The sequence below is a fragment of the Podarcis erhardii genome, assembly GCF_964252035.2.
Source record: "Podarcis erhardii genome assembly, chromosome: 3".
NCBI lineage: Eukaryota > Metazoa > Chordata > Lepidosauria > Squamata > Lacertidae > Podarcis > Podarcis erhardii.
In genome coordinates, this window is record NC_138507.1 from 87,219,010 (window position 1) to 87,234,252 (window position 15,243).

The following is a 15,243-nucleotide window of genomic DNA, read 5'->3' on the forward strand; positions in this document are numbered from 1 at the left end:
AAAGCCAGCGGCGGGGAAACACCTACCGAGCGCTTGTGTTCGGTGCCCGAGGGGTAGCTATGGCACGACGATGATCCACCCCGCGGGAAAAAGGACGGGCAGCGCGAAGTAGCAAGCCCGGGGCAGCGTCTGCGATCACGTGGCGGCGAGGGACGCGCGCTTGTGAGGCGTTTGCCCGCCAGGGCAGCCGGGCAGGGGGCGCCTCGCGGCTGCGCCGCATTTCCGGGCCGTCCGAACTCCGGCTGGGGGCGCGTCCTGCGTCTGGAAGCGATTGGCTGGCGAGGCGTGCGCGGGGGCTGAGCTTCGCGCCGCGGCTTACAAATGCCGCCAAGCCCGCGCGCCAAACTTCACTCCAACTCCGCCGCTGGGCGCTCTCGCGCTCTCCTCGTCGCGCGCCTGAGGTGGCCTCTCGCCCCTGCCTGCCTGCCTGCCTGCCTCTGCGCTTGCTGTGGCCGAGGCGGCTGCCGGGGCTTCTTGGGGCAACTCCGGCGGCAGAGACATGCCTCCGTCGTCGGCGCCGCCTGCTCCCTGGAAAAGCTTCACTCTGGCTTTGCTCTTAGCCACCGGCGGAGCGACTCCCTCGAGGCGGGTGAGTCGTGTCGGGGAGGAGGGCGCGGGGCGAAGGCGAGGAGGGGCTGAGCGCTATAACCGAGGGCGCTTGGCCGGGTTGCAGCTTGGCTACTACTACTACTACTACTCGACGGGCTTCGCTTGTCTTTGCTCGGCTTTCCCTCCGCGGTCTTGCCCCGAGCAGTGGCGTAGCGTGGGTTGTCAGCACCCGGGGCAAGGCAAGTAATTTGCGCCTCCTAACCCGTGGATTTGCGCCCCCTAACCCGTGGATTTGCGCCCCCTAACCCCCAGATGTTGCGCCCGGCGCGGCCGCCCCCCCTGCACCCCCCACGCTACGCCACTGGCCCCGAGCGAGTGCTAGAGGAAGAAGTGGGGGGGGGGAGAAGCACCATTTGCCCCGAGACCCAGCGCTAGGGCTTCCGGCGTCGATCCCACTCGCTCCCACCCCCAGCTAGCAAAATCAGGAAGCGCCGTCTTTCTCGGACAACTCCCTTGGCTTCAGGCAGTTCGGTCTGCGAGGGCAGAGGAGCTCGACGTAGTTGGATTTCTTGGCAGTTACCATTCTCCCTTCCGCCGCTTTCCTCCTTCCGCAGGCCAAGGGCAGCCGGGCTGCATATATCTGAGCAATAGGTGGGTGGGTGGGGGAGTTCAGTTGTAAAACTGGCGGGGTTGCAACCACCATCAAAAGTTTATACGATCTACAGTTTTTTTGTTTCTTTTTCTAAATCATTGCTTATCAAATGGCTGTTTGCAACCCGTATCGCAAAGCAGCATTCAGAAACTGAGTGTTCCACTGGTCAAAGACGCGCTCATCTCAAAATCTCGACAATATAATAGACCCATGCCTGGCACAGGGATGAAAAGGGGGGCCGACTTCTCCTTAGAGTACCGGCGGACTGATTTCTCTGGGTGTCAGGCGCTCCTAAACAGAAGCCACTTGATCCCAGCTGAAGCATTTCTGCTATAGTTCACTCTGGAGCTGTTTCCTACAGCCTTACAAGCACAACTCTGCCTCTTGGTGTCTGCTGTTGTGTGTGGCATTACTTTGAGAAGACTATTGAGGGTGGGATGCTCAGATTAGCTGGCCATAAATCGGGCTGTGTCAGGGACTTGGTTGGAATTAAGTGAACTTGCAAAGAGAGCTTCAGTTTGTATATAGGCTACTCAAGCAGCATCTGCATTGGGGTATACAGTACCCAAATATGAATGAATTGAATGAATTTTTATTACTTCGGTCACAGACCAGTTCCAGCCCACATACAATATCAAGGAAGTCATAAAACATGATAGGGATACATTTGAATTTGCAATTAGGTATAACAGGGGCAATACAGATATAGCAACAGTTAAAAAATACATACATTAAAACTTAGTCACTGACATATAACCTAAAATTATCATTTAGGGCCTTAATCATTATGATAGCATAGCTTGTTCCCTAAGTTTTATAGCAATCGCACAGAATTTTGCTACCCTTAATGTGATCTCAAGATCCTTGTCCTCTATCAGGGATTTTGGACAAGTACCCATGTATATTGTTTGGGACTGTGTTGTTTGCTAGTGGAGAATAAACTATAGGGCTTTCAAAAAGGTGTTGAATGGCCTTATTTGTGCATCATTACCTTATCCGTACCAGTCTCAGTGCTGGGTTTCAGCATTCTCACAACTGGGAAGGTGTGATGCTGAATATATCTTAAGTACATGCAAAGTCTGTATAAAATGCTTGTGAATTTGTGGGTGCTTTTTTTTTCTTTAAAAGGGTAAAATTTCTTACCTTTGTGACTTTAAATATTTTTACGGACCTGAAAATAAATACCTAAAAATGCTAAGCTTTGTGTAGCTAATGGATGTTTTTCCTCATGAGAAAGATGCAATGGGATTCTCCTCCAAGGAAGTGTGCATACAGGCCAAGAATCTTTTGTGGTCTCAGCAACTTCACATAAATTTAAACTTCTTAAAAGAATCATGGTTTACCTTCATTTACCTTGAAGTAGGTTTGATTCAACTACAGACATTCTGGACATTTTGACACTTGCGTATGAGCATCATGTGCCTCTTTGCCAGTAGAATTTGGCACCTATTGTGTTGATCAAAAGGAAATGGTAGATTATGTGGTCAGACTTTTTTTTTTAAAAAAAAAATCATGCACCCCATAGAAAATGCTAGGAAAGAGAACAAGATAGTTTTGCAATAATGGAATAAACCTCCTTATTTGTCTTAGTTACCGTAGTTTTTGCTCTATAAGATGCACCAGACCATAAGACGCACCTAATTTTTGGAGAAGGAAAACAAGAAAAAAATATTCCGAATCCCAGAAGCCAGAACAGCAAGAGGGATAGCTGCGCAGCGAAAGCAGCAATCGCACTTGCTGTTCTGGCTTCTGGGATGGCTGCGCAGCCTGCATTTGCTCCATAAGACGCACACACATTTCTCCTTAGTGAGTCTTATAGAGCAAAAAGTGAGTCTTATAGAGCAAAAAATAGGGTATACTGTAGCTGTTAGCAAATTATTGCCAATCCTCTTGGTTGACACAGCATCCAGAAAGAGCTTTCAAACTAGGTGTGCTGGAAAAGATCCTGAGGGATTATTTTTTCAAAAGTATGGGCAGTAAAGTATCATGAAGTTCAGTTAGCTGGTCTGAAGATAATGTCCCCCGTAAATAGAATGTTAAGTTTATGCTGCAGTGTGAGTTTATTCAAAGCATTAACAGGCAGTGCATGAAGCCAAGACTGAATTGCTAATTGAAATACATGACTTTAAAGAATGGGAGACAGTATCAGCAAAATATATAATTTTGCTTTATTAGTTTTGCCATTAATGTAGAAAGAGTACTTGGGATAGGATAAATATTCTTTTGTGATTCAGTACCTTCAGTATTTAGGCTTAAAAAAAACCTTTGGGGGGTCTTTCAATGTAGCGGTACCATTTATATATTTACTACACTTATATTCTGTCTTTCTGCCAAGGAACTCACAACAGCATAGTTGGCTCCTCTCCCCTTTATTTTCTCTTCAACATAACCATGGAGGTAGATAATGTTGACTGACACTGACTAACCCATGATCATCTAGTGCAGTGTTTCCCAACCTTGGGCCTCCAGCTGTTTTTGGACTACAACTCCCATCATCCCTAGCTAGCAAGACCAGTGGTCAGGGATGATGGGAATTGTAGTTCAAAAACAGCTGGAGGCCCAAGGTTGGGAAACACTGATCTAGTGTGTTTCGTGGCTGAATGGGGTTTTAACTTTGGTCTCCTTGGTCCTAGTCTAACCACTGCACCATGTGGACATGTTGAAGAGAGTTTTGGTCCCTCTCTTGCAAAACAACAAAGGTTTATTAAAAACAAATAAAAGGTATAATTTAATAAATGGTTAGTCATTGTCCTGCTTTTTGGAATATCTTCTGACCTAGTAAGTTCTGGTGCCATCCTTGCTTGTCAGGAGGTATCTGGCCCTTGAGGCCAAGCACAATAATTGCCTGTGAAATGGGTTTGCTTTATGAAGAGGAAGTGAGACTCTGAGTATTAGAGGGGATATGGCAGGAATGGTGTCATTGGGGTAGTGGAAGAATGACACACTCTTGCATACTTCAGTGGATCTTTCATTAGTATTCCATGGGTCCAAGACTGAACGAAACAGAATTACAAAATGAGCAGATAAAGGATGGAGAAGGAGGCTGCCGCCACCACAGTAGTGCAGGTGACAGAATGAGGCCATTTCAACAGTAAGGATTGAACAGAATGAGAAGATGCAGAATGAAAAGCAAAAACTCATATCTTTGTCCCATTTGCTTAAGAGAGCAATCTTAAGATGCAAGCTTCTGTGACAAGGCCTCATTGAGGATGAGGGAAGATAGGCTTAGGCAGATACTGTTTTTGCTGTAGGCAACCCAAGGAGCTGCTCAACAGACAGACTTGAAAGAGGCACTTTCTTCTTTAGAATTACGTGAGCTCTTGGTGCAGTTTTATAACCAAGCCTCTCTGCATTTCTTCTCTTGACCAGGTGGCTTTGCCCTGAGTTAGACTTGTGCAGTGTCTTCTGGTTTCTATTAATGTGCCCTCATTCTGTCACCTTCAGTATATTACTATACTGCAAAAATGAGGGATCAGTCCCAATGGGGCTGCAAACATATTTTTTTAAAACAAAAGTTTTACCAAATAATAGCCTCTTAATGTTGTAATAAAAAGTTTTCAATATGTTAGAGTTAATAACACGATTCTTCAAAAGGAAGCTGCACATTAAAGAAGGGAAGGTTATTACAAAAATATCCTTTAAATATTTGCCACAACTCGCTATTTCCATTTTTTAAATATGCCCAACATAGGGTTTAAAAAGCAAAGAATATGATAACTTGTACTCCACTAACACAATTCCAGCAAAATCGAGCAATTTAAAGTTGAATTTAGTAAGACATATAAAATGATAACATTGGGCTGGATGGTACCCTGTGAGAATGAAGAGAAAGCTTGTTCGAAAACTCCATAATGCATGCAAGACTGAATAAAGGTCATGCTCATTCCTGTAGCAACTAACCACGGAAAATACATACCTCAAAAGATGCTGTTGATCAGGTAGTTGCCCACATCAAAGTTTTCTTGTTCTCTAAGCCATATGTTTAAGTTCAATTCTATACATGGTTATTCAGTGGGACTTCTGTCAGGTAGGTGTGCATTGGTTTATAGCTTTATTGGCAAAATTATTGGAAAATTTCAAGAAACCCATCCATCTATGCCGCTTGCTTTTCCATTTCTGTTTAAAGTTCCTTAAATGTTTCTAACAAAGTAATATACGTCAAACATCTGTTGGTTTAATGCTGTACTTTATTCGCATTCATGTACTGCTCAACTTGAAATGTTCTCACTTAACTGCATTTATTGTGCTCTGTTGTCTCTGGGGAGCTCCTCATAGATATTTCTGCTGTTCCAATAATTAACCCATTCAATCAGTGTTATGCAAGGTATCTTGAATAAACTGGGAGGAAATGAAGAGAAGCTCTAGACTTCTTGACGTGGACAACTTGTGTATTAACTGTATTTTATGCGTTGAGGTGACTTGACCATGCTATTAACTCTTTTTCATTCCTGATTGGATTGTGCCATTGAAGAATTAAAATAAATGTAAATTATATCACTTTAAAGATCCATTCTGTTCAAGATCCATTCAGTTGTGAAGTCCTCACAATAGCTACACAAAAACTGATACTGAACATTGTATTCCTGGAACATAATGTATCTCTGTCTGTAGTCCCTTCTCTACCTGTAGTCCATTGTATACTGTGAATATTTTTATATGCATTTTTGGACAGTTTATTCATGCTGTCCTCTGAATGAACGTTAAAGTGGAGCGGTCGTTTCAAAGTGGAGAAATCAGTATAGAAGGGTGGAGAATTCATATATTTGCTTCACTCTATAGATTGGGGCAACTCTTTAACGGTTGACAAAATAAATAAATAAAAGATTAGGGCAACTCTTTAAATTGCTGAGAGGAGAAAACGTGTATCTTTCATCAGTAAGGAAGGATCTTAGCTTTGAGTCAGTGGGTGAGCTCTCTCTCATGCACGCTTTCTCTTGTGTTTTAACATGATAACTTGCTTCTTCCCATTGTTTGATAGAAGTCATTCAAAAAACTTTAGCTTGAATTTTTCATAAATTACATCTTTACTAAAGAGTAAAACTCTGCAGGAAGTTTCACATATTGTCAGTACCACTTTAAACCGTTATGCTTTCTTATATTAAGTAAAGTTGTAATCATGCTCACTGCTATTTGATTTAAGTGGCATGTAAGCATTTATAGAATCGCAGAATTGTAGAGCTGGAAGGGACCCTGAGGGTCATCTAGTCCAACCCCATGTAATGCAGGGATCTCAACTAAAGCATCCATGACAAATGACTATCCAATCTCCACTTAAAAATCTCCAATGAAGGAGAGCCTACCACCTGCCCAGGGAGTCCATTCCACTGTTGAACAGCTCTCAGAAAGACCTTTCTGATGTTTAGTCTGAATCTCCTTTCTTGTAACTGGGAGCCATTGGTTTCTCTCCTACCCTCCAGATTGCCATCAAAGTATTTAAATGCAAATCTCCTTTTGAACACCAGTAGTGGAAATTTATCTGCAAATGGAAATACGCACACCATTGAGTAGTGGTCTCATGATAATGTTGCGCAAATTTCAGCTTGGGCAAATGTTTTCTTAAATTTTAAGTAGAGAATAAGACTGCCAATATCTCCTAAGGGAAAATTAAGTATTCACTGCTTTACTCGCTTGGTTGCTCTTGAACATGAAGGTGCTATGTCTTTTGCTTGTCAAATCCTAAATGTCAAAAATGGCACAACACCTTTATTACATTGTGCCTAGTCTTCTCCCAGAGAAATTGAGATTTATGGCATGCTACTAATTTATCCCCCTGTTATATATCAAGAATTTCAGGTATTTGACAGCATGTCTCTTCAGTTATGGTGGTTGAATACTTTCATAATTTTCCTTATTTAACAGTTTCATGTTTTACTTGTCTGCTCTCCCTTTTATCATCTTTGGACTATAACTTGTATCCCTGTTTCCCACTTTAACAGGTTTGGTCAGTCATTTACCGACCATTTGTTGACTGTATTCCCCTTTTAGGCAAAATCAATACCATCTTCATTGTAGGTCAAACTGCTGTTATCTCTGTGATCCTTATTTTTCCAGGAGTCCCATTTCAGATGAAAGAATGACATCTTTGTTAAAAAAAAGTATACATGAGCTTCAAATGGCGTATTCCCCACAAACTGGTGCACTGGTAAATTAAAGTTTATACTTTATCACAGGGCTCTTTCAGACACTAAAATGCAATCACATATCAAGGAGAGGTAGCAAGTAAGAGCTGTGACTGTCTCCACCCTGTGTTTTTTATTCATCGGATAAGGCAGGCAGGTGTAATTTAAGTGTTTAAAAGTGACGCTGTAAACTTTTGAGTGGGGAAATTGCATAAATGCACAGTCCACTTCGACTCAGAAGGTTACAGTTCTTTTCCTTTATTTTGGTTGCTGAGACTCCTTAGTCTACACACATTTGCTCAAAATAAGCACGTTTGGTAGCTGTCATTTTATCTCTTTGCTTGTTGCCAGATTTGGAGTGCTCACAACCACTGTGCAATTGACTGAAAGACATAGGATGTTGGTTGTACTTGCAGTTTCCTTGTTCTTTCTAAGCAGGAAAGTTTGTAAACAGATTATAATATAGTAATAATAACACTCAACTTCAAGGAAACCGAACATGCAAAAATTCTGCTTGTAATTTCCCAGTGCTTAGGGAAAGGAAACCAAGACATAAATGCTCCTTCTGCCAAAGCAATGAATGTTTGCTAACAAATAATGGAGAGGTGTATTTGTTTCAGAGGCATTTATAAATGGCCCTGTACAATTGCTGCCTCCCATCGGAGACATTATGCATGGTTGCTTTCCTTGTATTCTGAAATGCGTGCTAATATATACATCATCCTGATTCAAGTTGGTGAAAGCTGTAATAAATGGATCAGTTTTGAAGCATGACCATTTCCTGTTCCTCCTGTCACAAGGCTGCATCTTTTGCACTGTGAAGAGAAGCAGCTTGTGGAAGCGGACAACTCTTGAGTAGAAAAAAGGGGCCACAGGAGGAAGGATAAACTGAGGGAAAGCCCTCAGTTGAGCTCAGAGTCCCAATCCAAGACTGCTCTGGGTTCAAAAAAGAAAAGTACTGTAGGATATAAAAGTTTTGCGCTCTCTCTCTGGTTGCTTCTAAAGATATTTGTTTTAATTTGCTTCTTGTTGAAGCAAGTTAGATTTTTAAACAGTTGTTGCTCTGTTTTAAATTTCAATATGATTTCATTGGTCTGCTCAGGAATGGTTTATGCTGGTTTAAGTGGTACATTTTTAGATATTGGTTTCATATCTTACAGCTAAGATACGGTAGTAACTGTTAAGTTGCCTTGAGAAACTACTTGTTTTGAAAGGTTAAATAAAAAATAAATTAATGGAAGCTCATCAAGCAATCACAAATCTGCAGCCAGAATCCGTTGTATGAGATCTTCCTGTTGTAACAATCTATGTTAATGACACTTTGCTAAAGTCTTGCTGGATTTATGTCTTTCCTTGCTTGTTTCTTCCCACCTGGAACTGTCAGATGACCTGACATCTCAAGAGTTTTATTTTTATAAAACTAGAAATAATTGTTGGAGGTGAGCAGGATACTTCAACACACAATTTTCTGGATATTGGCAAACACACACACACACACACACACACACACACACACACACACACACACATATATATATATATATGAATGTCAGCCTTTCCCCTTTGTTTAGTGATCTTATAGTTCTCCTTCTCCTCTGAAGTATGTAAAAAAAAAAAAGAAAAGATAAGTTGGGGCAGCAGATTGTTTCATCTGTTCTTACAGATAATAGTTTTGCTAGTCGAAATCCCTGTGTGTTAGAAAGCTATTTTAGCCAGTTAGCCTAACAGCCAGTTTAACAGGACAATCTGATCTATTTAGTAATGAGTGCAACACCATGTTCTGCATAATATCTGGACAGATGTTCAAAGGAAGTTAGTACCGCTTTAGTAAGGTATTAACCTCTCTCAAGCATAAACTTGTGAGTGGGGCCCTTATCAGCTCATATGAGCAGTTGCGCCCAGGAACAGGTGCAAACAGTACCAGATGTTTTCTGTATGTCTTGAGACATGTTCCTAGAAAAACATACGGTGCTGCTGCACCTGTATTGTTGAAACACTGGGAAGCAATCATTAAAAAGCAATTAAACTGTGTGTGTATGTGTGTGTGTGCATGCATTATGTATATAAGATCTATTAAAACCTAATGATCATTACAATAAAAACATCACAGCACCAACTATTTCATTAGAAACAATCAGTTCCCCAAAGCCTGTTGGAATAAGAACAGGCTTTTTGTTGTCCTGCCAGCGGAAGGACAACAAGAAGGGAGCCTTTCTAATTTCTCTAGGAAGGGAGTTCCAAAGTCTGGGAGCAGCCACTGAGAAGGCCCTCTCCCGTGTCCCCACCAAGCATCCCTGTGAAGGTGGTGGGACTGAGAGAAGAGCCTCCCCTGAAGATTTCAGAGCCTGGGCAGATTTGTATGAGGGAATGTAGTCTTTCAGATAGCCTGGACCTAAGCTGTATAGGGAAGTACTCCTTAGAACTAGTTATCCTAGCAATGAGTGGAAAAGTATAGATGGAAGAGATGGTAATTCTGGCCTGAAATGTTCCTTTTAGGTCTTCAGTGGGAACAAAGACTTATGCAATATATAATGAAACGAGTGCTCTTTTGCAGCCAGAATGATTGCACCAAAATGAGGACATCACAACTGCATTGGTTTTTTTGAGGACTGAATAATAATAATAATAATAATAATAATAATAATAATAATAATAATAATTTATTGTTTATACCCCGCCCATCTGGCTGGGCCTCCCCAGCCACTCTGGGCAGCTTCCAAAAGAATATTAAAATACTATGATACATCAAACATTAAAAGCATCCCTAAACAGGGCTGCCTTCAGATGTCTTCTAAAAGTCTGGTAGTTGTTCTCTTTGACATCTGGTGGGAGGGCATTCCACAGGGAGGGCGCCACTACCGAGAAGGCCCTCTGCCTGGTTCCCTGTAACCTGGCTTCTCGCAGTGAGGGAACTGCCAGAAGGCCCTCGGTGCTGGACCTCAGTGTCCGGGTAGAACGATGGGGGTGGAGACGCTCCTTCAGGTATACTGGACCGAGGCCGTTTAGGGCTTTAAAGGTCAGACCAACACTTTGAATTGTGCTCGGAAACGTACTGGGAGCCAATGTAGGTCTTTCAAGACCGGTGTTATATGGTCTCGGCGGCCGCTCCCTGTCACCAGTCTGGCTGCTGCGTTCTGGATTAGTTGTAGTTTCTGGGTCACCTTCAAAGGTAGCCCCACGTAGAGTGCATTGCAGTAGTCCAAGCGGGAGATAACCAGAGCATGCACCACTCTGGCGAGGCAGTCCACAGGCAGATAGGGTCTCAGCCTGCGTACCAGATGGAGCTGGTACACAGCTGCCCTGGACACGGATTTAACCTGTGCCTCCATGGACAGCTGTGAGTCCAAAATGACTCCCAGGCTGCGCACCTGGTCCTTCAGGGGCACAGTTACCCCATTCAGAACCAGGGAGTCCTCCACACCTGCCCGCCTTCTGTCCTCCAGAAACAGTACTTCTGTCTTGTATTTATCTGTGGCAGCTCAAATGCAAGATGTAATAGTTGTGAAGAGCATTTGCTTATTATGCAGTAGTAAGGTGTACAATGCCATTTGGTTTCATACTTTAGGTATTGCTACTGTTTCTGTGGGCTGTGGATTACAGTAATAAACAGCCCATTAGTTGCATCAGATTCCAGGCCGTGAATGCATTTCCTGTAAGCACAAGAAAGTATATAAATTATGTTAGGTGATTTAACCTAGACGTATTGATAGTGGCACGATTTAAAGCACAACACAAGTTAAGGTTGTGCAATGTCATGGACCAAAATGCTAAACCAGCATTGCCAAATACGTTAGCACTAGAAGCTTAAATTCCTCAAACAACTGAGATCTAGCTTAATGCCTTTTAGAAAGTAAGGTTTTTGCTTCTGCAAAGGAAACATCTTATTTCACTCTTACACAGTGAAAGCCAACAACGAAGAGATTTGGGAGTTTGCAGAGAGCAAAAGTATAGAATGCTAGAATGATTGACTGCAAGACGGATCAGACACAGGGATGGTCATGTCTGCACAAACAGCAGCACAATGCCCCCTCTAAATGGCTCCCTGTGGTGGCTGCCTTCTTCATTGGCAACTATTTGCTCTGTATGGAGAAGCTTTCTGTATCTCTGCTACTGTGTACCCACTGAAATATGATTTACGGATGTTGTTCGTTTTGCAAGCCCTCCCCTTTCACAAAAGTAAAACTTATTTTCTTGCGTCTAAGCTTCGTTTTTTCTTAAGTTGCTCTTATGACTTGCTTTTAAAATCTGCCTGGTGAAGCATATAGGAAGGCCTTCTGCATTGCTAACTTCAACCTCTCCTCACTGTGTGAAAGTTCAGAGGTTGATGCTACAGCGTTTAGTTTCCTTTTAGATGCAGAAGAAATTTAGCTCAAATTGCATTTGAACATGAACCTGCCTGATTTACACTTTTCAAAATGGTATGCAAGCCAAAGTGCAGCTGTTCTTCAATATCTGCATTCTTCAAATTGTGCAATTTGGTTCTCAAGCCCCCCAAAATGTGTTTTAGGTGAAAATGTGTTGTAAAGATGCATTTATTCAGGAGAATAACAAAAAGATGCATAGCTTTAAGGAAAATAGCTTGCACAAATGTCTACATCAGATAAGATTGTATACAAGAATGTGTATGAAGAGAAATGCAAACTAAGGGCTTACATTAGGACTTACAAACTAAGGATTTACATGAGGACTTAAAGTAAGAAGATGATGACTGATACAGAAAAGTGAACAGAACACAAAACTGGAAAAATGAGAAACTGAGAGAAGCATATTGGACAGATTTCCATCCCAAGATGAGAGTGAGCACTGGAGACTTGGTAGCGATTGTTTATTTCTGTTTATAAATACACACGCAGAGTGCAGGTAACACAACTGCTTATTCTGCCTCAGATTCCCAGAGAGGACAAGTGTCCACCAAGATGATTTCACCAGTGTCCTACTTGGTCAGTCTCATTCACCCTTCAAAAACTCACAGCTGTGTGTCCGTCCATCCTGCAAAACTCTAATGGCTATATCTTCCCATCTTCAGACCATATGGGAAACTGTAGCCCTTCAGAAGTTGTATTCACATTGGCCTTGGCCAGCATGGCAAAAGATCAGGGATGTTGGGGGCTGGGATCTGTTCCTGCTTTAACCAGTCTTAAGTGGCTGTTGTTGCACCAAGGTGATTCTTTCATGGGGTCTTGGCAAGGCATGCTCCTATCTGGTGTCCTTCCTTCCGATCCTGAATCTCTGTGTCTGAACTGTTCAGTCTCTAACTGAGTGAGTGAGGACTGGCTCTTACTCAGGCCCCCTGTGATGGGTGCTCACTCTTACCGCTGGTAGCTGGAAGGAGGTTATTGCCAGTCTTTCTACAAAATCACTTGCAAGCCCACCAATGGCATGGATGCTTTGTACCCTGGCAAGTAGGAAAATAAGAATGCTTACGGGTGACAGAAGAATATACCGTATTTTTTGCACCATAACACTCACTTTTTTCCTCCTAGAAAGTAAGGGGAAATGTCTGTGCGTGTTATGGAGCGAATGCCTGCGGGTGGCGGGGGGGATCTGCTGCAGTCGTGAGCAGAGGATCCATGGTTCCCCTTCCTTCCCTCCTCCATGGTTACAAAGCATGGATCCACATGGATCCTCAGGATTTTTGCATTGGGCTACTCCAGACTCACTGTCAGATCACATGTCTGTGGCCACAGCATGAACCACAAAAATCATATATCCACTATTTCATTTAGAATATTTTTTTTTCTTGTTTTCCTCCTCTAAAAACTATGTGCGTGTTATGGTCTGGTGCGTGTTATAGAGCGAAAAATACGGGTAACTCATTGTGAAACTTCCTGCCTATTCCTATGTATGCTTTGGCATGTGAAATGGGGTTAGGCACACCATAGAATTGGCTATCTAGTAGAAGCTGCAGAAGAGGTCAGGTGGGAAATTGCATCACAGCAGCTAAATTAGGTTGGAATAAATTTATTCTGTGGTTAAAAAGGCTAATAACTTTTTTGTAGCCTTCTGCTAAAAACAGATTTCTCACAGACTGCGCTCTGGCACAAACAAAGCCATATGTTCTGAAGAGTTGGATATACAGAATGAAGACCCTACCTATTGCAGCAGTGTTGGAAATCTACAGATAGTGGCATTTTAATTGTGAAGAGTTGTGGGATGGGAACTGGGAAAAATTAGGAGTGAGTTTTAGGAACCAGGGTCTGTGATCCCTAGCTAATGTATGGAATGCTATCTAGAGAGGTGTGAGCAGTGTCCAATTTCTAAAGATATGTACTTGGAGTCAGACTTGCAGAGGAGCAATGCCTGCTTGTCTCACGAGTGCTTCGCCTTCACACTGTATGGGCAGGCAGAGCAGGCTTTACTTGCTTAGTGGAAAGTGAAAGGCACTGCACATGTGCTTTGGGGCAACTGTTTGCTACCAAGCCTGGGCACAATTTCTTGACTGGTGGCTTTTGTAGTCTCTGCAGCTGTTAGAGGTCACTGGGTCCTTGAATTTTCATTGCTTGGCCTGATGAGCCTGTGCAACATGTAAGATGCCAAATGTAGATGAGAATGGCATTTGATGTTAGCATAGAGAGCCTACATGCTCTTGCTACATATTTTTTTTTTCCAAATACATTTTTATTAAGGTTATACACATAACAAACATACAACCAAATACAAAAGAAAAAAATTGTAACAAAAAAAAGAGTCAAGATATACAAGCCAACTTTTTCCTCTCTATAACTATACAAAGATAGATTAATCTGGCTATTTCACAAAACAGTAAAAGATAAAAAAAAAAAACCCACAGAAACCGCCTCCTGGACTTCCTTCCATCCTTTTGGTAAGTATCGAATATCTGCTTCCATTACGTATTTTATTTTTAATCTATAGGCCTAAATTCACACGCTGGTAGTATTTGTTCTGACCCCGCCAATCACATTAAGCATTTATTCCAATATAGTTCCAGTATTTACTCCAATTTTTCAGAGATTTCTGTTCATCGTGGTCTCTTAATTTACCTGTTAATTTATCAAGCTCAGCATATTTTAACATTTTAATTTGCCAATCATTTATATTGGGGATAGTTTCCACTTTCCAATATTGTGCCAATAAAATTCTCGCTGCTGTGGTGGCATAGAGGAATATCGTTCTATCTTCTTTCTTAATATCTTTACCCGTCATTCCCAGCAAAAAGGCTTCGGGTCTTTTGGGAAAAGTGTATTTAAATATTCTTTTAAGCTCATTGTAAACCGATTCCCAAAAGCCTTTCACCTTTTTGCATGTCCACCATAGATGATATAAGTCACCCTCCACCTCCCCACATTTCCAGCATTTCTTATCTTTTAGTCTATACATTTTGGCCAACTTCACAGGGGTGTGGTACCACCTATATAGCATCTTCCAAACATTTTCTCTCAGAGACATACATGCTGTAAACTTTATGTTACAATTCCACACTTCCAGCCACCTTTCAAAATCGATGTTATAACCAAAGTCAATTGCCCATTTAATCATTGCCTCCTTCACCTCCTCGTCCTTTGTATACCACTCTAAAAGTATGTCATAGATTCTAGATAGGGTTTTGTTTTTACCTTCTATTACTTCTACATTGAATTTTGATTTTTTGTCATCAAAACCCAACTTCTTCTTGTCCTCTTTTAGCAAATCATTCACCTGGTGGTATTGCAACCACCCAGTGAATAGATTTTTTATCTCTTCATAAGGTCTTGGCCCTTGGTCTGTTTTTCTTAACATTTCTTCATAGGTGGCGTTTTTTCCCTCCATGTTTGTTTTCTTCACCGTTAAAACCTCAATTGGTGAGATCCACCATGGGGTCTTTCTTTCAAGGAGATTTTTATTCCTTTCCCATGATTGGTATAAAGGTCCTCTAAAAATATGATTTAGAAAGCTCTTGTGGACCTTCACTTTCCCATACCAAAG

General features: G+C 42.0%; 1 protein-coding gene across 2 annotated transcripts in view; it reads left to right on the plus strand.

The window, feature by feature from the left end:
* Positions 1–320: 320 nt before the first annotated feature.
* Positions 321–15,243, plus strand: part of GLP1R (glucagon like peptide 1 receptor) — a 118,862-nt gene continuing 103,939 nt past the window's right edge. For both annotated transcript variants that reach the window (XM_081854190.1, XM_081854191.1), the window contains exon 1: positions 321–589. In XM_081854190.1, the coding sequence (XP_081710316.1) occupies positions 500–589 (90 nt within the window). In that variant the 5' untranslated portion in view covers positions 321–499. The remainder of the gene's footprint in view (positions 590–15,243) is intronic.